A 24,519-nucleotide genomic window follows, 5' to 3' on the forward strand; every position below is an offset into this window, starting at 1 on the left:
TTGTATGCAATTCATATGATTATATTAGCTCCTATAAAATGGAGAGAAATACCATAATTTTATTTTTTATGAGTACTATTTGGAAAGGGGCTCATAAAGTGTAAAAAAGCAATATCAATACTTTATTAAGATATCTGGATGAACATCAATAGTAGAGTACTTGATTAGACTGTAAGAAATTTTAGGTTTACTTCACAGCATTAACAAGCTTATTTACTTCATAATTTAATGGTCTTTATGGTACTTCAGGTGTCCTCAACAAAGAGTGCCTTTGTATCATATAAACATTTACCACATTTTCTCAAGCTGACCAAGGATAGAACCCCATTGCCTTGCCTGTTAAGTTATGTTGACCTGAGACCGCATTTTCCACTAGAAACATTTGTTTCCTATATGCCTCAGGGCTTCTATCACATCCTGGTTTCTTAGGCTGTAGATGAGGGGATTTAACATGGGAATCATAATACCATAGAACACAGAAGCCACCTTCTCCTGCTCTTGAGATCTGTCAGTCCCATGAAGTACATACATGTATGAGAGTGTTCCATAGAATATGGTGACAGCGGTCATATGAGATGCACACGTGGAGAAAGCTTTTCTCCTTCCTGAAGCTGAAGACATCCTTAGGATGGCAGCCAAGATAAATGTGTAGGAAAGAATGACAACAGACACAGTGAATGTCAAGTTAAAACCCACAAAGATTGTCAGTACCATGATATTGATATCAATACTGGAGCAAGAGAGGGCAAGAATTGGTGGTACATCACAGAAAAAATGATTAATGACATTGGATTTGCAGAAGTTTGATAAGAAAGTAAAACTTGTATTCACAGTGGCATTTAGGAAGCCCATAGTGTATGAAGCAAGCAGCAGCAAAATGCAGAGTCTTTGAGACATGATAATAGGATAGCGCAGTGGTTTACAGATGGCCACATAACGGTCTACAGCCATAGCAGCCAGGATGAAGCAGTCACTGGTTACAAAGATACCATAGACCAGTAATTGAACTATGCATCCTGTGAAGGTGATGGATGGTTTTGTGCTCACAAAATTTTGCAATGTCTTGGGAGTGATGGCAGAGGAGTAACAGAGGTCAACAAAAGCCAAATGCTGCAGGAAAAAGTACATGGGAGTGTGCAGTGAAGAATGGAGTTTGATGAGCAGGATCATGCCAACGTTGCCCACTAAGGTGGCTATGTAAATTACGAGGAATACCACAAAGAGGAGGTACCAAGACTCATGTTGACCAGCGAATCCCAGGAGAATAAATTCAGTGACTTTGGTGTCATTAATGTGTTCCATGGCTAGTTGAAATCCAGTATTCGCTGAAATTGACAAAGGAAAATAACAGCAGAGAAAATAAATCCATTTTGATTTGTTTTTAGAAATGTTATAATATTTTTTAATCACTTTAGAGAATTCTTTCCTTTTTGTGTATATGTGTATATTTATGTGTATTTGGGGCCCATGAATACAAGTGCATGTATGTGCATGTTTATGTGTATATTTGAGAGCTGAAGGTCAACACTGGGTGACATTCACTAGGTATTGTCCATCTTTTGTTTTGCAACAGGATCTTTCACTTTATTTGGAACTTGACTTGTCAGCTAGTGGCTAACAGGCAACACCAGTGATTTGTCTGTCTAGGTTCTGGATTTTTAATTGTGTGCCACCATGCTTGTAAGGTTTAGTTTTATATAGTTTCTGGAGATCTAAAGGTCCCATAGTTGTATGTGAGTACTTTACTGACTGGAGTATTTCACTTGCCCCTCACAGGTTATATTTTTCCATGACATATTTGATGGCATTTAAAGGCTGAACCTTACTACTTAGATTACTTTCATCCATATTTCATAGAAAGTGCTTTTGAACAGATCCACTCTCAGGAACTGCTTGTTATTTTATTAATGTAACACTTAACAAAAATGAAAAACATGCTTATTTTTTCTTCTGATTGTTCCTTATGATCTGTACTTTAATGAAAATATGCTCATTAATAATTGTGACTGCAAATCTGGGTCTAACCTTATATTTCTGAACAATCTTTCTCTAAGTTAATTCCATTCCTCATTTTGACCTTTCACCCTCCTTATTACTCCACCTCACCCACCATGGACTTATCGTCATGTAAGATATTTTTACCCAAGAATCTTGAAATGTTTTGTAAACTTTTATGAAAATTGATAAAATATGTCAGCTTTGTCAAAAGTTTAACTAATTTTCAGTGATGAAGATTACTTCCTGCCTTTTCTTCATCACAGACTAGGTGGAGTCCATGACTTGGTGTTGGTCCCATATCATACATCAGTATCTTTGCATCTTACTGCTCCCCTGTCACTGTTCACCTGTTCTGCTGCTAGTGTGGAGCTAGAGCTGGCTACAGCTCATCTCTGTTGTTGCAAATAATATGTTGTCACAATTTCTATGTGAACTATTTCTAGGGAAAAAATGACTGAGTTTGAGTATTGGCAGTAAATTTTATGTGGTGGATGCACTAGTGTTTATTGCTATTAATATATATTCATGTTCCTGTATCCCTACTTGCTCATGAAATTGGTTTTCTTAAGGAAAAGTAGTGCCTTTTTTTGTTGTAAGAGAAAAATAATTTTATTTCTTTTTAATGTTCTTAGATTTTGACATTTGTCTTTTCAGGAAATTGCCTGCCTGTGGCAACATCAGTATCTCTTTCTCATGATTGATTTGTGAGTGATTTTTGGAATTTTCTTCAGTTGCCAGCAATGATTTTTTCATATTCTAGCCTCTGTTCACCTTGCCTATTTCATCTTTCTTAGAGCAGAAATAATAAAAAATAATCAAATCTGAAATAAGAATTGATTACTTTTCCTATGCTCATGAGAAAACTTAATAATGAATAATTTTGAGCTCTTGTATTCTGTTGGGGAAATTTACTGTAGTCTACAACTTTCTCAAACTTATTTTTCTGGCCAAACCAAATGCTGAAATAAAACTACTTTATTCTTACCTAATTAGCCTGCATTAACAGTAGCTTATGTTTCCATTCTTCTGTTGAGGGATACCTGGGTTCTTTCCGGCTTCTGGCTATTATAATATAAATTATATGCTATAAACATAGTGGAGAATGTATCCTTATTACATGCTGGGGAATCCTCTGGGTATATGCCCAGGAGTGGTATAGTCACTTCTTCCGGAAGTGACATGCCCAGTTTTCTGAGGAACCGCCAGACTGATTTCCAGAGTGGTTGTACCAATTTGCAACCCCACCAGCAGTGGAGGAGTGTTCCTCTTTCTCCACATTCTCGCCAACACCTGCTGTCTCCTGAATTTTTAATCTTAGCCATTCTGACTGGTGTAAGGTGAAATCTCAGGGTTGTTTTGATTTGCATTTCCCTAATGACTAATGAAGTTGAGCATTTTTTAAGATGTTTCTCCACCATCCAAAGTACTTCGGGTGAAAATTCTTTGTTTAACTCTGTACCCCATTTTTTAATAGGGTTATTTGGTTTTCTGGGGTCTAACTTCTTGAGTTCTTTGTATATATTAAATATTAGCCCTCTATCTGATGTAGAGTTGGTGAAGATCTTTTCCCAATTTGTTGGTTGCTGATTTGTCCTTTTGATGGTGTCCTTTGCCTTACAGAAACTTTGTAATTTTATGAGGTCCCATTTGTCAATTCTTGATCTTAGAGCATACACTATTGATGGAGTACTATTCAGCCATTAGAAACAATGAATTCATGAAATTCTTAGGCAAATGGATGGAGCTGGAGAACATCATACTAAGTGAGGTAACCCAGTCTCAAAAGATCAATCATGGTATGCACTCACTAATAAGTGGATATTAACCTAGAAAACTGGAATACCCAAATCATAATCCACACATCAAATGAGGTACAAGAAGAATGGAGGAGTAGCCCTTTTTTCTAGAAAGACTCAGTGTAGCAGTATAGGGCAAAACCAGAATAGGGAAGTGGGAAGGGGGTGGGTGGGAGAACAGGGAGAGGGAAGGGAGCGTATGGGCCTTTCTGGGAGTGGGGGACCAGAAAAGGGGAAATCATTTGAAATGGAAATAAAAAATATAATGAATTAAAAAAACAGTAGCTAATGTTAGTTGAATAATGTGCTGTGTATTATATATTATAGTTTTATTTTCTCAATTAATCTTATTATTAATTTTTGACAATGTTGACTAAGTTAACTAAATATTTAGATTGTTATTGTATGAATGCATGTGTATTTATGGATGTGTGTGTGTGCATGTGTGTGTGTATGTGTGTGTGTTTGCATGCATGTGCATTTGCTTTGGGAAGATTAAAATATTTCAAGGCATTAATTAATTTTGACCTAAATATTTTAAAATATCATAAAGTACTTGATTCACATACAACACATATAATATTTAGCACATATTTATGGAGAAACTATCTCCAATTTTAATGAATATTGGTAATTATTCTTTGAGAACTTTGTATGATATCTTTTTCTCCTCCCTTTTCTCTATATTCTTCCCATTTATTCTCCTCTTGACTTTATGTCCTCTTCTTAAAAACCAACGAACAAACAGAGCAAACCACACAAGCTACTAAATCCAATAAGTCTTACATATATATTAATAGGAGTTGGGCCACCCACTGGGACACAGAATCCAATCATTATACACACTTTCTAGAGGAATTATTCTCTCTCCCTCCAAGTAGATATGAATTAATAATAGATTCCTAGTGGGCGGTGGAGCCTATGAGAACTCCTCCTTCCTTAATGAATGATTTAAAAAAAAAATCACCAATTCATTTCATGGGGTTCTGATAACATAAAGTAAGTTAAATAAGAGAAAAAAAGTTAAAACTCCAAATTTGGGACTATAGTTGCAAACATCTTATAAACACTCATGATTACAGAGATCAAAATGAGTTCAGTAAATGCCTATTCCTCTTCCTTCTAGGATTTCATTTAACTGATAAATTAAGAACAAAGTGTATGTGGGCCCCTTATTATCAATTTTAGATATTGGATGAAGACCCAAAGCAAGTAGTTTGGCTCACAGTTCCAGTTAGTCTTGGTAACAGATGGTAGTCATGTATGAGGTACTGTTGGGGAGCAGATCATGGGCTTCAACAGCCTAGGTTTTTCTTAGATGATAAGGAACAGAACTTGCCAGGATATTCTCAGCTTCACAAATGAAATGTGCCATATTTCTTGTCTAGGGATAGGGTAAATAACATGAAGAGAAGGAAGGCTCCCATAAATTGTCTTTGCAAGGAAAAAAACAGTATAAAAGGAAATAAATTTTTTCTAGGTAATCAATATTGAGTTACCTTTATCCATGGAATGAAAACATTTTCAACATTAAAAATTTAGTTGATATAATTTTTCATATTGAAATAATAGAGCCACAGCATTTCAGAAGATACCAAACATTATTTGGCAAACGCTGGTAGTCTTTCTTAGGAAAACATAAATGGGGAGGAATGTTTTCCTAGTATATTGGTTCACATTTATGTGAGCATTGTCACTACCAACAAGTCATAAGAAGTGCTTATAAATGAGGGAATACTGCAAGATTCTTTAAGTAATTGAATATAATATATATATATATATATATATGTATATATACATATATATATATATGTGTGTGTGTGTGTGTGTGTGTGTGTGTCCATTCAATTGTTTTTGACACCCAAGCTGGGAAAAAAGTATGAAAAGAAATTAAATATAACATACTGTAAGGGAAGGTCCATGATCATCACTATTTTTAGACAATTGAATTATCATGAGAGAACAATTATAATAAATTGTTGGTGGAGCTAGTAAAGTCATTTAATACTAGGCTAATATATGAAAGTGTATTTACTAGAAAAAGAAAGAAATACTTTAAAAAATCTCTACTGTAACTCACCAGGCTGCACCAAGTCTGGCCTCTAGGTGCTACAATATCAACTTGCTAGGCAGTTTGTCCACTAGTGCAATAATGGCATGACTGTTCCAAAAGAAATTAGCCATTTTGTGTCTGTATCCAAGCCTGCGTTATAGAATGGAATACATGTGTGATACTATAAAACTCAATAAACATTTATGCCTAGGAGAGTCATGGTTCTTTGAAGGACATTTACTGCTGATGTTTTCCTAAATGAACATCTAGTCCCACTGCCGTCTAAATAGTGTATTTATACACATGGACTTCTGCATATCTCTGAATCTCTTTAAAAAAAGCTTCTTTTAGTCATGGGTGGTGGTCAAAGCAGGAGCTCATTACTCACTAAAGCACTGAAAGTAAGGGACATTCTAGTGCTCAGCTCTAACTGGGACATCTACATCACCCATCCTGAGTCCCAGGAAACATTGTAGATGAGTGAGTGGAAAGACTCAAAGGGCCAGAAGATAAGGAAGAGTACCATAAAACAGTTATATTTTGGATGCGATGTGGCTGTTGCAATTATAAACATTCATGGGTATAACCACATGAAGAACATTCCTGTTACACCTAAACATGGGAAAGTAAGGAGAACTAGATGGGAAAAGGAAGTTTTCATAAGGAGATCAGAGAAGGTAATGAGAGGAGGGTATGATTACAAGATTTTGTGTGTAAGTAAGAAACTACACACTGCAGCCAAATCAAACTAAACTAAAGCAAAGCAACAACAAAACAACTAAAAGAAAGCAAATAAACATTTTAGTGAGACTAAAAATCTAAATATACGAATAGTAGAGTATGTTAATGTCTTTTTAGTCAGGAAAATAACATTTCCTGAGGGCTTGAGGAATCCAACAAACCAGTTTCTTGGATAAAAATGCAGAATTGTACTATTACATTTTCAACATATTAATTTCTAAATTCTCTGTAATTGCAGTTATGTCCTTAAGACAAACTATGTCTGACATGACAATTCTGTATGGAATTTGAAAGGAAAATAGGTTGAGACAAGAACTTGACCTGCCAGCAGAAGTTATAAAACTGTATTATGAAGACATAATTCAAAGGTCCTAAGGACAGAAGACCATGTCAGCAAAGCTGAGAGAAACAAACTATGCAGGCTTCCAAAGGAAGGAGGTGACCAGCAGCCACACCCAGCTATGAAGACTATAACTCACATCAACCACCAGCATGAGGTACAGCAGTGGCACGCATACTTTGCCAGTAACCCACAGCTCTATAATTGCACTAAAAACTTGCTTGACAAGATAGTAACTATGCCTGGTACTGGAAACCTAGCTAACTTCTCAGTGCTAGAGAAGTCATGGATGTTGGAGGAGAACCTATAACCCCCATTTTTCTAATCCAGCAAAATCCATAGCAGTAATCTGAACATTTGTCCCAATAGCCACAGATGTGTGTAACTTTCATTCCTAATCAAGGAAACTTTTTATAACAAAGGAAGTTACTGCAGAGAATCTATAAATACTCCTGTACCTAAGGCTCAGAAAACATTGTAGAAGATGAGGTAGAGAGATTATAAAAGTCAGAGGATCAGGGATTGAGATTGTGCCTCCTGGCTATGTCCACAAAGCCTCACCAGTATGACTTTCTAAACAGGAGATGAACAAGGAGTGACCAATATACATGTCAAAATGAACAGGGGAAAGCCCATGTGGACTCAATCCTACTCAAGCAACAATAGTCAACTAAAAATACCAATAGTGGGAGAACTACTGTTTTCCAGAGAAGAACACATCAACGCCAATTGGTCAGTCTTAAAAACATGCATACAAGTTATAGTATACAGATGGAACAGGTTATATTTAGTAGTATATAAGTATATATAATGTGTATATTATATGAAAAAAGAGACTATGAATTTGATAGCAAGGAGTGGTATGTAAGAGGGTTTAGAGAGATAGCAAAGGGAAGTATAAAACCACAATAAATATAAAAATACATTGTGATGCTATAAATACTTAGGAATATGAAGAATTCCAACTTTATGCTTTACAAAATTGTTTCCTAGTGTATTATGGATTTAAACATCTACATTTGTTTTTGAGGAAAAAATGTTGACTACATGTGACTTAACAATGCAAAAATATTTTAGATAAATTATAAAAGATATAGAATATAGACACTTTTGAGAGTGAAGAGAAAATTCACAGACTAAGAGAATTTGCTGTGAAATTGGACATATCTGCACAGTTTCCAGCAGGTTAAATAGAAATATGAGGATGTCTGTAGCTTGAGGGACAACAGTCTATGTATAAGTAAATTAGGGATCCATTTCAAAGAAATAAGGGGCAAGACAACTGACATCATTCTCTGGTGCACATTACATACACACTCAGACATAGACCTTTACCATCTACACACAAAATAAAAAAGTAACCCTGTTGAAATGCTCAAAAGTACAAAAAGACAAAAATATTGGAATTTAGGTATACTACTTTGTTTCAACACATATAAATATTAAAGATTCGGTATGTATAATTATTATGAATTAATATAATGAAAAATTTTATGAAAGATATGACCAAGTCATTTGTGTAAGAAGGATAAATTAACTGTTCAACTGAAGTAAGAAAAGATATATAGCTTACCACTAATCAGACAGTTATATATGAAAACTTAATTAAAACAGAATTTTATTCATCAATTTAAAGATCTAAGTTTTGTTGAGAATTTTAGATACATAGGAATACATATATTTTTGTTAGAAATGCATACACATGAGTAAAGGTGACCTCAGAATCCAGAAAAGGAGGATTGGATCTCCTGGAATTGGAGTTGTAGGGGCTGAAATCCTTCTGATTTATGTGAGGTACAATGTATGCTTTAAGCTTTAGTAAATATTCTTTACTAAAGTAAAGTGTGTGGAATCAAATTCAAGTCTCCTGCAAGAGCAGTATGTGCTGCTAACTGCTGAGCCATCACTCCAGCCCCATAAAAATAACATCAAATATATTAGGAAGCAACACTCACTATTACTTAATATCTCTTAACATCAATGGACTCAATTCCCTAATAAAAAGACATAGACTAATGGACTAGATATGTAAACAGGACCCAGCATTTTGCTGCATGCAGGAAATGCATCTCAGTGTCAAGGACAAACACTACCTCAGAGTATTAGAGAGTGGAAAACAGTTTTCTAAGCAAATGGTCCCAGGAAACAAGCTGGAGTAGCCATTCTAATATCAGATAAAATTGACTTTCAATCAAAAGTCATCAAAAAAGACACAAAAGGACAATTCATACTCATCAAAGGAAAAAATACCAAGAAGAACTCTCAATTCTGAACATCTATACTCCAAATCCAAGGACACCCTCATTCTTAAAAGAATCTTTACTAAAGATTAAAGCATACATTGTACCTCACATAATAATTGTGGGTGACTTCAACACCCCACTCTCCTCAATGGACAAATCAGGTAAACACAAACTAAGCAGAGACACAGTGAAACTAAGAGAAGTTTTAGACAAATGGATTTAATAGATATCTATAGAACATTTCATCCTAAGTCAAAAGAATATTCCTTTTTCTCAGCACCTCATGGTCTTTTCTTGAAAATAGACCATATAATTGGTCACAAAACAGACCTCAACAGATATAAGAAGACTGAACTAATCCCATGCCTCCTATCAGATCACTATGGAGTAAGGGTGGTCTTCAATAGCAAGAAAAACTGCAGAAAGCCTGCATACACATGGAAGTTGAACAGTGCTCTTCTCAATGATACCTTGGTCAAGGAAGAAATAAGGAAAGAAATCAAAGACTTTTTTGAATTTAATGAAAATGAAGGCAGATACCCAAATTTGTGGGATAAAATGAAAGCAGTCCTAAGAGGAAAACTCATAGCTCTGAGTGCCTCCAAAAGGAAGCTGGATATAGCATACATTAGCAGCTTAACAGCACATCTGAAAGCTCTGGAACAGAAAGAAGCTAATACTCAACAAGAGGAGTAGAAGTCAGGAAATCATCAAACTCAGGGCTGAATTCAACCAAGTAGAAAGAAAAAGAACTATACAAAGAATCAATAAAACCAGGATCTGGTTCTTTGAGAAAATCAACAAGATAGATAAACCCTTAGCCAGACTAACCAGGGGGCAAAGAGACAGTATCCAAATTAACAAAATCAGAAATGAAAAGGGAGATATAACAACAGAACCTGAGGAAATTCAAAAAAATCATCAGATCCTAGTACAAAAGCCTACACTCGACACAATTGGAAAATCTGGATGAAATGAACAATTTCCTAGAAAGATACCCAATATCAAAGTTAAATCAGGATCGGGTAGACCTTTTAAAAAGTCCCATAACCCCTAAAGAAATAGAAGCGATCATTGAAAGTCTCCCAACAAAAAAAGCACAGGACCAGATGGTTTTAAAGCAGAATTCTATCAGACCTTCAAAGAAGATGTAACACCAATACTCTTCAAATTATTCCACAAAATAGAAACAGAAGGAACACTACCCAACTCATTCTATGAAGCCACAATTTTTCCTGATACCAAAACCACACAAAGATCCAACAAAGAAAGAGTACTTTAGACCAATTTCCCTTATGGAAATCAATGTAAAATACTCAATAAAATTCTTGCCAACAGAATCCAAGAACACATCAAAACGAGCATTCACCATGATCAAGTAGGCTTCATCCCAGGGGATGAAGGGATAGTTCAATATATGGAAATCCATCAATGTAATCCACTATATAAACAAACTCAAAGGAAAAAAAAAACATGACCATTTCATTAGATGCTGAGAAAACATTTGCCAAAATTCAGCATCCTTTCCTGTTAAAAGTCTTGGAAAGATCAGGAATTCAACGCCCATACCTAAACATAGTAAAAGCAATTTATAGCAAACCAGTATCCAATATCAAACTAAATGGAGAGAAACTTGAAGAAATTCCACTAAAATCAGAGACTAGACAAGGCTGACCTCTCTCTCCATATTTATTCAATATAGTACTTGAAGTTCTAGCTAGAGCAATTAGAAAACAAAAGGAGGCCAAAGGAATACAAATTGAAAAGGAAGAATTCAAATTATCACTATTTGCAATGATGTGATAGTATACTTAAGCAAGCCAAAAACTCCAGCAGAGAACTTCTACAGCTGATAAACAACTTTAGCAAAGTGAACAGATATAGAATTAACCCATTAAAAATCAGTAGTCTTCCTATACTCAAAGGATAAACAAGCTGAGAAAGAAATTAGGGAAATGACACCCTTCACAATAGTAACAAAGAATATAAAGTATCTTTGTTTTACTTTAACCAAAGAAGTGAAAAATCTGTATGAAAAGAACTTCAAGTCTGAAGTAAGAAATTGAAGAAGACCCCAGAAGATGGAAAAAATCTCCCATGCTCATGGATTGACAAGATTAATATAGTAATAATTGTTATCTTGCCAAAAGCAATCTACAGACTGAATGCAACCCCCATCAAAATTACCACTCATTTCTTAATAGAGTTAAAAAGAGCAATTCTGAAATTCATCTACAAAAGCAAAAAACCCAGGATAGCTAAATCTATTCTCAACAATAAAAGAACTTCTGGGGGAGTATCCTGGACCTCAAGCAGTACTACATAGCAATAATGTTAAAGATTGCATGGTATTGATACAGTCACAGGCAGGAAGATCAATGGAATAGAATTGTAGACCCAGAAATGAACCCACACACCTATGGTCACTTGCTCTTTGACAAAGGAGCTGAAACCATCCAGTGGAAAAAAGATAGCCTTTTCAACAAATGGTGCTGGCTCAAGTGGCAGCTAGCGTGCAGAAGAATGCAAATTGATCCATTCTTATCTCCTTGTACTAAGCTCAAGTCCAAGTGGATCAAGAACCCCCACATAAAACCAGACACACTAAAACTAGTAGAAAAGAAACTGGGGAAGAGCCTTGAACACATGGACACAGGGGAAAGTTTCCTGAACAAAATACCAATAGCTTATGCACTGAGATCAAGAATTGACCAATGGGACCTCATAAAATTATAGTTTCCATAAGGCAAAGAACACTGTCAACAGCAGTGTCAAAAAAGCAACCAATAAATTGGGAAAAGATTTTTACCAATTCTACACCCGACAGAGGGCTAATATCCAAGATATACAAAGAACTAAAGAAGTTAGACCCCAGAGAGCCAAATAACGCTATTAAAAATGGCCTACAGATCCACTTGCCTGACATTGTACCAATACTATGCAGTTTTTATCACTATTGCTCTGTAGTAATGTTTGAGGTCTGGGATACTGATTCCCCCAGAAGTTCTTTTACTGTTGAGAATAGTTTTAGTTATCCTGGGTTTTTGTTATTCCAGATGAATTTGAGAATTGCTCTTTCTAACTCTATGAAGAACTGAGTTGGGATTTTGATGGGGATTGCATTGAATCTGTAGATTGCTTTTGGCAAGATGGCCATTTTAACTATATTAATCCTACCAATCCATGAGCATGAAATATTTTTCCATTTTCTGAGGTCTACCCACACACCTATGGTCACTTGATCTTCGACAAAGGAGCTGAAAACATCCAGTGGAAAAAAGATAGCCTTTTCAACAAATGGTGCTGGCTCAATTGGAGGTCAGCATGCAGAAGAATGTGAATTGATCCATTTTTATCTCCTTGTACTAAGCTCAACTCCAAGTGGATCAAGGACCTCCACATAAGACCTGACACACTGAAACTAATAGAAAAGAAACTGGGGAAGACCCTTGAGGACATAGGCACAGGGGAAAAGTTCCTGAACAGAACACCAATAGCTTACACTCTATGATCAAGAATTGACAAATAGGATCTCACAAAATTACAAAGTTTCTGTAAGGCAAAGGACACTGTCAAAAGGACAAAACGTTAACCAATAGATTGGGAAAGGATCTTTACCAACCCTACATTCGACAGAGGGCTAATATCTAATATATGCAAAGAACTCAAGAAGGTAGACCTCAGAAAACCAAATAACCCTATTAAAAATGGGGTACAGAGGTAAACAAAGAATTTTCACCTGAAGAACTTCGGATGGCTGAGAAGCACCTTAAGAAATGTTCAACATCATTAATCATTAGGGAAATGCAAATCAAAACAACCCTGACATTTCACCTCACACCAGTCAGAATGGCTAAGGTTAAAAACTCAGGAGACAGCAGGTGTTGGCGAGGATGTGGAGAAAGATGAACACTCCTCCACTGTTGATGGGATTGCAAGATGGTACAACCACTTTGGAAATCAGTCTGGCGGTCCCTTAGAAATCTGGGCATGACACTTCCAGAGAACCCTGCTATACCACTCCTGGGCATATACCCAGAGGATTCCTCAGCATGCAATAAGGACACATGCTCCACTATGTTCATAGCAGCCCTATTTGTAATAGCCAGAAGCTGTAAAGAACCCAGGTGTCCCTCAACGGGAGGAATGGATAAAAAAAATGTGGTATATTTACACAATGGAGTACTTAACTATTCAGCCACTAGAAGCAAGGAATTAATGAAATTCTTAGACAAATGGATGGAGCTGGAGAACATCATACTAAGTGAGACAAACCCAGTCTCAAAAGATCAATCATGGTATGCACTCACTGATAAGTGGATATTAGCCTAGAAACTTGCAATACCCAAGACATAATTCATATATTAAATGATGTCCAAGAAGAACGGAGGAGTGGCTCCTGGTTCTGGAAAGACTCAGTACAGCAGTATAGGGGAATACCAGAACATGGAAGTGGGAAGGTTTACTGACTGGTTTTGTTTGCCAACTTGACACAGGCTGGAGTTATCACAGAGAAAGGAGCTTCAGTTTGGGAAGTGCCTCCTTGAGATCCAGTGGTGGGGCATTTTCTCAATTAGTGATTAAGTGTGGAGGGCTCCTTGTGGGTGGTACCACCTTTGGGCTGGTATTCTTGGGTTCTATAAGAGAGCAGGCTGAGCAAGCCAGGAGAAGCAAGCCAGTAAGGAACATCCCTCCATGGCTTCTGCATCAGTTCCTGCTTCCTGACCTGCTTGAGTTCCAGTCCTGACTTCCTTTTGTGATGAACAGCAATGCAGAACTGTAAGCTGAATAAACCCTTTCCTCTCCAACTTGCTTCTTGGTCATGATGTTTGTGCAGGAATAGAAACCCTGACTAAGACAGAAAGGGTGGATGGGGATATAGAGGGAGGGAAGAGGACTTATGGGACTTTCGGGGATGGGTGGAGCAAGAAAAGGGGAAATCATTTGAAATGTAAATAAAAAATGTATCAAATAAATTAAAAAAATATGGGCTACAGAGCTAAACAAAGAATTTTTACCTGAGGAATATCAAATGACTGAGAAGCACCTAAAGAAAAGTTCAGCATCCTTATTCATCAAGGAAATACAAATCAAAATAACCCTGAGATTTTTACCTCACAACTCTCAGAATGGCTAATATCAAAAACTCAGGAGATAGTAGGTGCTGGTGAGGATGTGGAGGAAGAGGAACACTCCTCCATTGCTGGTGGGATTGCAAGATGGTAAAACCACTCTGGAAATCAGTTTTGCGGTTCTCCAGAAAACTGAGCATAATACTCCTGGATTACCCTGTTATACCACTCTTGGGCATATACACAGAAGATTATCCAGCATGTAATAGGACACATGCTCCACTATGTTCATAGCAGCCCTATTTATAATAGCCAGAAGCTGTTAAGAACCCAGATGTTCCTCAACGGAGGAATGGATGCAGAAAATGTGGTATATTTCCACAATGGAATACTAGTCAGCTATTAAAAACAGTGAATTCATGAAATTCTTAAGCAAATGGGTGGAAATGGAAAATTTCATCCTAAGTGAGGTAACCCAATCACAAAAAGATACACATGGTATGCACTCACTGACAAGTGGATATTATCTCACTTGGGGAATACCCAAGACACAGTTCACATATCAAATGATCACCAAGAAGAAGGAACAACAAAGTGTGAATACTCTGAAAGTGTGGAGCATAGTTTGAGGGAAAGATCATCCAGAGACTACCCCACCTAGTGATCCATCCCATATACAGTTACAAAACCCAGAGCCGATTATTTATGCCCACATGTACTTGCTGACCGGAGCCAGATATAGCTGTCACTTGGGAGACTTTGCTAGTGCATGACAAATACAGAGGGGGACACTCTCATCCAGCTTTGGAACTGAGCACAGGGTCCCCAATCGGAGAGCCAAAGAAAGGACCCAAGGAGCTGAAGGTTTTGCAGTGCCATAGGATAAATATCAATATGATCCACCCACTATTCCCAGAGCTCCCAGGAACAAAATCTTCAACCAGAAGTTAAGCATGGTATTGTCCATGACTTCAGATGATAGGAAACAGAGGATGCCTTTGTTGGACATCAAAGGGAGGAGAGGCCCTTGGTCCTGAAAAGGCTAGATGCTGAAGTGTAGGGGAATACCAGGACAGGGAAGCAGGAGAGGGTTGATTGGGGAACAGGGGAAAGGAAGATGGCTTATGGGATTTTTTTGGGGGGGGACCAGGAAAGGGGAAATCATTTGAAAAATAAATAAAGAATATATCTAATAAAAATTTAAAAATGAGAGAAATGTAAATTAGTGGTTATAGATAATTTTGAAACATTTTAAAATAAGCCTATGTTTCTACTGGTGAAATTTCCAGTATAAGATATACAGTTAAAATAACTTAGTGACCAGGTACAATAACCATTCATATTCATATGTATATTCATATGTACATTTACATATATGTTTGTACATGAAGGCATACAGACATATCTCATTTTATTAGAGAAAAAATATCATCAAGTCAATTGTTATATCTGTAAATATCCCAATGTAACTCCAAGTTAGCAAAGTTTCAGAAATTCTCATGCATTCAGCTGTCAGGAATGCCAGGAAGAGCTATGGGCAGCTCCATAGGTGTTATGGTGAATGTTGATAAGAATGTCTCTTTAGGCATATAAGTTTGCTGTTACTTTGGGCTTCTCTGGCTCTTTGAAATACCATGAGACAAACAGAACAGTGCAATATGTAAAAATATAACTAGGCATACCATAATGATTTTGAATTAAAAGATCACAATTTGTGTGTGTGTGTGTGTGTGTGTGTGTGTGATTGTGTGTGTAACAGCTTTCTAGAGCTCAGGAAATAAAGCACATCAACTAATACACATACACACATACACACACTCACATATAAACTGAACACAATGAGGGTATTATTTGCTAATCAAATGAATTCTGGGAAGAGAACTGGGAAAAGAATACCTGAATGTTCTGAGAAAGTCAGACCTCTGATGAGTCCATATGCTTCCAGAGCATCATGTAAAGTCAGAATTGTGCAGGTGTCCAGGGCCAGACTGTCTTTGGCCTCATTATCATTCACAGCTTCATAGTGTTAGAGGACTTCACTCCTTCTGTCTCAGGTTTGTCTCCTGTAAGATGGGGTCACAGACTTACTTAAGATGACATGTTCACTCTAATGATTTATGAAAGCAAATGATTAGAAACAAGGTTAGTAAGACCAGAGTAGTTTCATCTTACAGACAGATATGTGGACTTTCAAATTAAGATAAATAGATTTATGGAAAGGTGCTCACATCATATTACACACTGGGGAATGGGTCTTGCAGTTTCCTGTGGATGGTGTGGAACATTCAAAATATATTTTCTACAATTTTACTTCTTTTCTATTTTTCTTTTTCCATTTATCGCTACATTTTTAAATACAATATATATTTTGATAATATTTTTTCCCACTTCCTTAGCCACCCAACTTCATGTTTTGTCTTCTCTTTCAGAAAACAAACAGAAAAGTAAATCAAACAAAAACTTCAGTAAGATGAAAAATCCAGACAAAACAAATTAAATAAAAAATGTGTGTGTGTGTGTGTGTGTATGTGTGTGTGTATGTTTGTGTGCACATGTACGTGTTTGAGCACATTCCACAAAAATCTATAGAGTCAGGTTTGTGTTTTCCAACTTGTCATGAGCACATGGCCTGCCATGGAGGGTGCTTGATAGGCTCAGGGACACTTTGTTGGCAAACACTGATTTCTCTTTTTCCATTATGTATCAATTTCAAATAGCTTTTTGGTTAGAGGGTAGATCTTTCTCTATTTCTCCTTTCAATGCTGTAATTTTGTCTGCTTTGAACCTATGCAGGTGTATATTTGCTGTTTCATGGTCTCTGTGCTTTTATTTGTATCAGTTCTGTTGTCTCAAAGATGCTGTTTATATCGAGAACAGATAAAAAAGTTTCTCATTATTATTTTAGTCATGGGGTTGAAGAGATAGATAGAGGATAGATAAAGACTAGATAGATGGCTGGTATATAGATGGATAGATAGATAGATAGATGATAGATGGATAGATAGATAGATGATAGATGGATAGATAGATAGATAGATGATAGATAGATAGATGATAGATAGAGACATTAAACCTGAAAACTCAGTTCATAATTTTCAAGTCATGGCTGAAAGAAATTCACTCACCACAAGGCCAGTACTGAATAAGTGCTCAACACTTATACATATGCAACAACAACAACAAAAAATACCCGCTAAGGGAGTTCAGATTCTTTCCGTAGTTATTTGATCTTTTGCTTACTCTCATCTTCTCTGGACAGTTCTGTGCAATTCATTTTCTTAACTCAATTTTCATAATGGAGCCAAGGAAGAAGTGGAACATTCTGGAACATAAGCTGAACCCTTTTGCATTTTACTACCTGCCTCACTGGTTTTGCTTTCTTTAAATCCAGAGCCTTTGCAGCAGGCACAGGCTGATCATCAAGCTATCCTGAGTGTTTCCTACCCATGAGGGAGTTCATAGTTGGGGGATATGGGATCAATATTCACTCTCTTGAGAACCTGAATCTCCAGGAGCTGAGATGAAAGAGGTAAACAATATTCTGAAGAGATATGTTGCTCACTAAATTTAAGATTTTTAGAGACTATCCTTATTTCATTTTTATTATGAACTATTAGCTTCCTTTGTGCTGTTGTGTTACCTTATTATTTAATAATTGTTATTTTTTGTTATAAGTCATTGAACAGCTTTTCAAAATGGATCCAAGGAATTGTGCTTAGTTTTACATATAAAGCTTTGCTACTGAACTTATAAAAACCTAGGCTTTCTGAATCATGGAATGACTCAGATTTAAGGGCATTAGAGATATAGCCTTTTGGAGATCTGTCACCATGTTAGGCAGAATTTATTTAATGAAACAAAATGTCAACTCATAATTATTTTTCTTTACTCACTAAATATTTATTTTTCAAAGACATCCCTATATAAAGAGAATGTTTATTATAGTTGCACAATACATAAACTATTTCAACTAGAAATCTCTGGGATAAGAATCTTTGATCTGTGTTTGCTTATAATGCTGTTATTAAATCTGAGGTAACCGGTCTTCCAGGAACAAACTAGCTTGTAGCTTTTAGCTTACCTAGCAACTATATAAAAGGAGTTGTCACATATGCTGGCTATTATCATACAATGGCTGCCCTATTTTAGGTATCCTATGACCTTTTAAATAAAGTAAAGATAAGAAAAGAATTGTAGTGACACACTGAAACTAATAGAAAAGAAACTGGGGAAGACCCTTGAGGTCATGGGCACAGGGGAAAAGTTCCTGAATAGAACACCAATAGCTTATGCTCTAAGATCAAGAATTGACAAATGGGACCTCATAAAATTACAAAGTTTCTGTAAGGCAAAGAACACTGTCAAAAGGACAAAACATCAACCAACAGATTGGGAAAGGATCTTCACCAACCCTACATCTGACAGAGGGCTAATATCCAATATATACAAAGAACTCAAGAAGGGAAAACCTAGAGCACCAAATAACCCCATTAAAAAGTGGGGTACCGAGCTAAACAAAGAATTTTCACATGAAGAACTTCGGAGGGCTGAGAAACACCTTAAGAAATGTTCAACATCATTAATCATTAGGGAAATGCAAATCAAAACAACCCTGAGATTTCACCTCACACCACTCAGAATGGCTAAGGTCAAAACCTCAGGAGACAGCAGGTGCTGGTGAGGATGTGCAGAAAGAGGAACACTCCTCCTCTGCTGGTGGGATTGTAAGATGGTGCAACCACTTTGGAAATCAGTCTGGAGGTTCCTCAGAAAACTGGGCATGGCACTTCTGGAGGACCCTGCTATACCACTCCGGGGCATATACCTAGAGGATTCCCCAGCATATAATAAGGACACATGCTCCACTATGTTCATAGCAGCCCTATGATCATATTTCCAGTAGTCAGAAGCTGGAAAGAACCCAGGTGTCCCTCAACGGAGGAATGGATAAAAAAATGTGGTATATTTACACAATGGAGTACTATTCAGCCATTAGAAACAATGAATTCATGAAATTCATAGACAAATGGATGGAGCTGGAGAACGGCATACTAAGTGAGGTAACCCAGTCTCAAAAGATCAATCATGGTATGCATTCACTGATAAGTGGATATTAATCTAGAAACTTGGAATACTCAAGAAATAATCCACATATTAAATGATGTCCAAAAAGAACAGAGGAGTGGCCCCTGGTTCTGGAAAGACTCAATGCAACAGTATAGGGGAATACCAGAACAGAGAAGTAGGAAGAAGTAGATGGAGGAACAGGGGGAGGGAAGAGGGCTTATGGGACTTGCGGGGAGTGGGGACCCAGAAAATGGGAAATCATTTGATATGTAAATAAAGAATACATCGAATAAAAAATGGATAGGACTAAAAAAATAATCTGAACATAGATTCAGAAAGACAAAAAAAGAAAAGAAAAGAATTGTAGGAGTGGAACATCAACTATGTTGATATATTTAAACATGGAAGCAAAGGCTTTGTGTCCTTAGAAATTCTTTATGTAAAAGGTTTTGGCTAGAGTTTTAAATACTGAGTGAGAGAAATCTGTTTCTCATACTCACACTGAACTTTTGAGTTTGATGCATATGAAGTAGAAAGATTTTTCCTGTTCTTTTATTTTCCTTCCAGTTATTTTCTGTGGTTTAGGACAGAAACCTTCAAAAAACATTCCCTTGGGCCTTTATGACTACTCTAAAATTCGATATGTTGTACAACTCTTTTGAGCTAAGTGTTGAAATCCCTGTTCTCAATTGACCTTGACCAGCAGGTCTTTTCTCTGTGTCAGGATCCTCAGAGAAAAGCCTAAGACATCAAGAAAAGCAGACAGAAAAACAGGTTGGGAGGTCTTTCCTAAACTATGTCTTTTGCCAAAGAAACTTCTTAAGAAGTGCAAAATATTATTATTGTTTGCAGGAGAAAATGGGACAGAGTCAGTAAAAAGTTATCATACATTTGGAGGACGTTAGCAGGAGGGTAGCAACATTGCACAAAGGGAACACAAGGTATCCCATTGCAGACTGACCACATGGTGGCTGTTGACTGATAAGTCCAGAGTCTTCAGAAGGACCAGCAAAGTCCTAAGGAAACTAAACCTGACCTCAGACCCAGACTGAGCCTTACCAAGTTTGTCCCTCGGTAAGGACACAGAGTTAAGTTCTTTTTGCCCTTTCACCATAATCTCTGAGAAATCCTTGAATTGATCTGACTCAAAGCTTCATCAGCATAATAGCATTAAGAAGTAACATCATTGGGATATGAGAATAATTAGATCATACCATACATCCCAATGATGAGATTTATGTCTCTCTGTCACAAAATTTATTGTTTCCATTCTGTGTTTGATGTTGTGCCAGGATGCAATACCCCAAGAAGAGAATCTGCAGCAGACCCAGCTGTGTTGGAACCTTATGTCAGACATTTTACCTCAAAATCCTTGAGACATGATTTTTTTTTTTATGGTCTAGAGAGATAGCTCATTGTTTAATAGCACTGGTATGGAGATTGTCATAGTTAGGGTTTCTATTGCTGTGGTGAAATACTGTGACCAAAAATCAAACTGGGGAGGAAAGGATTTATTTGACTTACAATACCATATTTCTGTTAACCATCAAAGGAAGTCAGGACAGGTACTCTAGTAGGGTAGGAACCTGGAGGTGGGAGCTGATGCAGAGAGTAAGGAGGGGAGCTGTTTACTCTCTTGCCTCCCCTGGCTTGTTCAGCCTGCTTTCTCATAGAACCCAGGACTTACAGAGCATGGGATAGAACCACCCATGATGGGCTGGGCTCCCCCTACCCCATCAATCATTATGGCCAGATCTTTTATTTTTAATTTTTTATTTATTTTCTATATTCTTTGTTTACATTCTAAAAGTCTTCCCCTTTCCCAGTCCCCCCTCCCCCATATGTTCCATAAGCCCTCTTCTCTCCATTCATTCTCCTGTCTTTCCACCTCCCTTTTCTCTGTCCTAGTACTCCCCTACAATGCTGGATCAAGCCTTTCCAGGATTAGGGCCCTCTTCTTCCTTCTTCATGGGAATCATTTGATATGTTAATTGTATATTTAGTATTCAGAGCTTCAGGGCTAATTAATATCCACTTATCAATGATTGCATTCCATGTGTATTCTTTTGTGATTGCGTTACCTCGCTTAGGATGATATTTTCCAGTTCTATCCATTTGCCTAAAAAAATCATGAATTCATTGTTTTTAATTGCTGAATAGTACTCCATTATGTATATATACCACATTTTCTGTATCCATTCCTCCACTGAGGGATATCTGGGTTCTTTCCAGCTTCTGGTTATTATAAATAAGGCTGCTACGAACATAGTCGAGCATGTGTCCTTATTGCATGCTGGGGAATCCTCTGGGTATATGCCCAGGAGAGGTATAGCAGGGTCCTCCAGAAGTGTGATGCCCAGATTTCTGAGGAACCGCCAGACTGATTTCCAGAGTGGTTGTACCATTTTACAATCCCACCAGCAGTGAAGGAGTCTTCCTCTTTCTCCACATCCTCACCAACACCTGCTGTCTCCTGAGTTTTTTTTTTAATATTTTTATTTTCTATATTCTTTGTTTACATTCCAAATGATTTCCCCTTTCCTGGATCCCCCCCCCAATATGTCCCATAAACCTTCTTCTCTCCATCCATTCTCCAATCACCACCCTCCTTTTTTTCTCTGTCCTTATATTCCCCTCCAATGCTAGATCAATCCTTTCCAGGATCAGGACCTTCTCCATACTTCTTCATGGGAGTCATTTGTTATGCGATTTGTGCCTTGGGTATTAGGGCAAACTCAAAGAAAAAAACCACATGGTCATTTCATTGGATGCTGAAAAAGCATTTGACAAAATTCAGCATCCTTTCATGCTTAAAGTCTTGGAGAGAACAGGAATTCAAGGCCCATACCTAAACATAGTAAAAGCAATATACAGCAAACCGGTAGCCAGCATCAAACTAAATGGAGAGAAACTTGAAGCAATCCCACTGAAATCAGGGACCAGACAAGGCTGCCCCCTTTCTCCTTATCTTTTCAACATTGTACTTGAGGTACTAGCTCGGGCAATTCGACAACATAAGGACGTCAAAGGGATACAAATCGGAAAGGAAGAAGTCAAACTATCATTATTTGCAGACGACATGATAATCTACCTAAGTGACCAAAAAACTCCACTAGAGAGCTCCTACAGCTGATAAACAACTTCAGCAAAGTGGCCGGTTATAAAATCAACTCAAGCAAATCAGTGGCCTTCCTATACTCCAAGGATAAGCAGGCTGAGAAAGAAATTAGGGAAATGACATCCTTCACAATAGCCACAAACAGTATAAAGTATCTTGGGGTGACTCTTACCAAACATGTGAAAGATCTGTATGACAAGAACTTCAAGACTCTGAAGAAGGAAATGGAAGAAGACCTCAAAAAATGGGAAAACCTCCCATGCTCATGGATCGGTAGAATCAATATAGTCTCCTGAGTTTTTAACCTTAGCCATTCTGACTGGTGTGAGGTGAAATCTCAGGGTTGTTTTGATCTGGATTTCCCTAATGGCTAATGATGTTGAGCATTTCTTAAGGTGCTTCTCGGCCATCCGAATTTCTTCAGGCGAAAATTCTTTGTTTAAGTCTGTACCCCATTTTTAATAGGGTTATTTGGTTCCCTGGGGTCTCACTTCTTGAGTTCTTTGTATATATTGGATATTAGTCCTCTATCGGATGTAGAGTTGGTGAAGATCTTTTCCCAATTTGTTGGTTGCCATTTTGTCCTTTTGACTGTGTCCTTTGCCTTACAGAAACTTTGTAATTTTATGAGGTCCCATTTGTCAATTCTTGATCTTAGAGCATAAGCTATTGGTGTTCTGTTCAGGAACTTTTCCCCTGTGCCTATGTCCTCAAGGGTTTTCCCCCAGTTTCTTTTCTATTAGGTTCAGTGTGTCTGGTTTTATGTGGAGATCCTTGATCCACTTGGAGTTGAGCTTAGTACAAGGAGACAAGAATGGATCAATACGCATTCTCCTGCATGCTGACCTCCAGTTGCGCCAGCATCATTTGTTGAAAAGGCTATGTTTTTTCCACTGGATGTTTTCAGCTCCTTTGTCGGAGATCAAGTGACCATAGGTGTGTGGATTCATTTCTGGGTCTTCAATTCTATTCCATTAGTCCACTTGCCTGTCCATGTGCCAATACCATGCAGTTTTTAATACTATTGCTCTGTAATATTGGTTGAGATTTGGGATACTAATACCCCCAGAAGTTCTTTTGCTGTTGAGAATAGTTTTAGCTATCCTGGGTTTTTGTCATTCCAGATGAAGTTGAGAATTGCTTTTTCCACCTCTGTGAAGAACTGAGTTGGGATTTTGATGGGGATTGCATTGAATCTGTAGATCGCTTTTGGCAAGATGGCCATTTTAACTATATTAATCCTGCCAATCCACGAGCATGGCAGATTTTTCCATTTTCTGAGGTCTTCTTTGATTTCCTTCTTCAGAGACCTGAAGTTCTTATCATAAAGTTCTTTCACTTGTTTGGTTAGAGTCACACCAAGATACTTTATATTGTTTGTGGCTGTTGTGAAGGGTGTCATTTCCCTAACTTCTTTCTCAGCCTGCTTATCCTTTGAGTATAGGAAGGCAACTGATTTGCTTGAGTTGATTTTATAAACTGCCACTTTGCTGAAGTTATCAGCTGTAGGAGTTCTCTGGTGGAGTTTTTTGGGTCACTTAAGTATACTATCATGTCATCTGCAAATAGTGATAATTTTACTTCTTCCTTTCCAATTTGTATACGTTTGACCTCCTTATGTTGTCTAGTTGCTCTAGCTAGGACTTCAAGTACTATATTGAAAAGATTTGAAGAGAAAGGGCAGCCTTGTATAGTCCCTGATTTTAGTGGGATTGCTTTAAGTTTCTCTCCATTTAGTTTGATGTTGGCTACCGGTTTCTTATGGAGCTATTTTTCAACTGATATTCCCTCCTTACAGATTACTTAGTTTGTGTGTCAAGCTGACATAAATAAGACTAGGCAGCACAACTGAACTCTTCCCAACTTGATACTCAAAAGTATCACTATTAATCAACCCTTTCCTTTCTTATTCATCCCCAAGTTCTCATATTAAAACATAAATAAGGAGGGTGGACAGATGGCTCATCAGTTAAGAGCATGCACTTCTTTTCCGAAGGTCCTGAGTTCAAATCCCAGCAGCCACATTGTGGTTCACAACCATCTGTAAGGAGATCTGACACTCTCATCTGGAGTGTCTGAAGACAGCTACAG

At 37.3% G+C, this 24,519-nt stretch overlaps 1 protein-coding gene across 1 annotated transcript; it reads right to left on the minus strand.

Annotated features, from left to right (window-relative positions):
* Positions 1-372: 372 nt before the first annotated feature.
* On the minus strand, positions 373-1,302 carry LOC127684228 (olfactory receptor 5AK2-like). Its single transcript, XM_052181184.1, has one exon. The coding sequence runs from the start codon at positions 1,300-1,302 to the stop codon at positions 373-375; it is 930 nt and encodes a 309-aa protein (XP_052037144.1).
* Between the last annotated feature and the right edge of the window lie 23,217 nt (positions 1,303-24,519).

The sequence above is a fragment of the Apodemus sylvaticus genome, chromosome 5 (genome assembly GCF_947179515.1).
Source record: "Apodemus sylvaticus chromosome 5, mApoSyl1.1, whole genome shotgun sequence".
In the NCBI taxonomy this organism is placed as follows: domain Eukaryota; kingdom Metazoa; phylum Chordata; class Mammalia; order Rodentia; family Muridae; genus Apodemus; species Apodemus sylvaticus.

Bases quoted from the DNA above. Each gene is read 5' to 3' on its own strand.
- LOC127684228 (XM_052181184.1), bottom strand. From the start codon at position 1,302: ATGGAACACATTAATGACACCAAAGTCACTGAATTTATTCTCCTGGGA.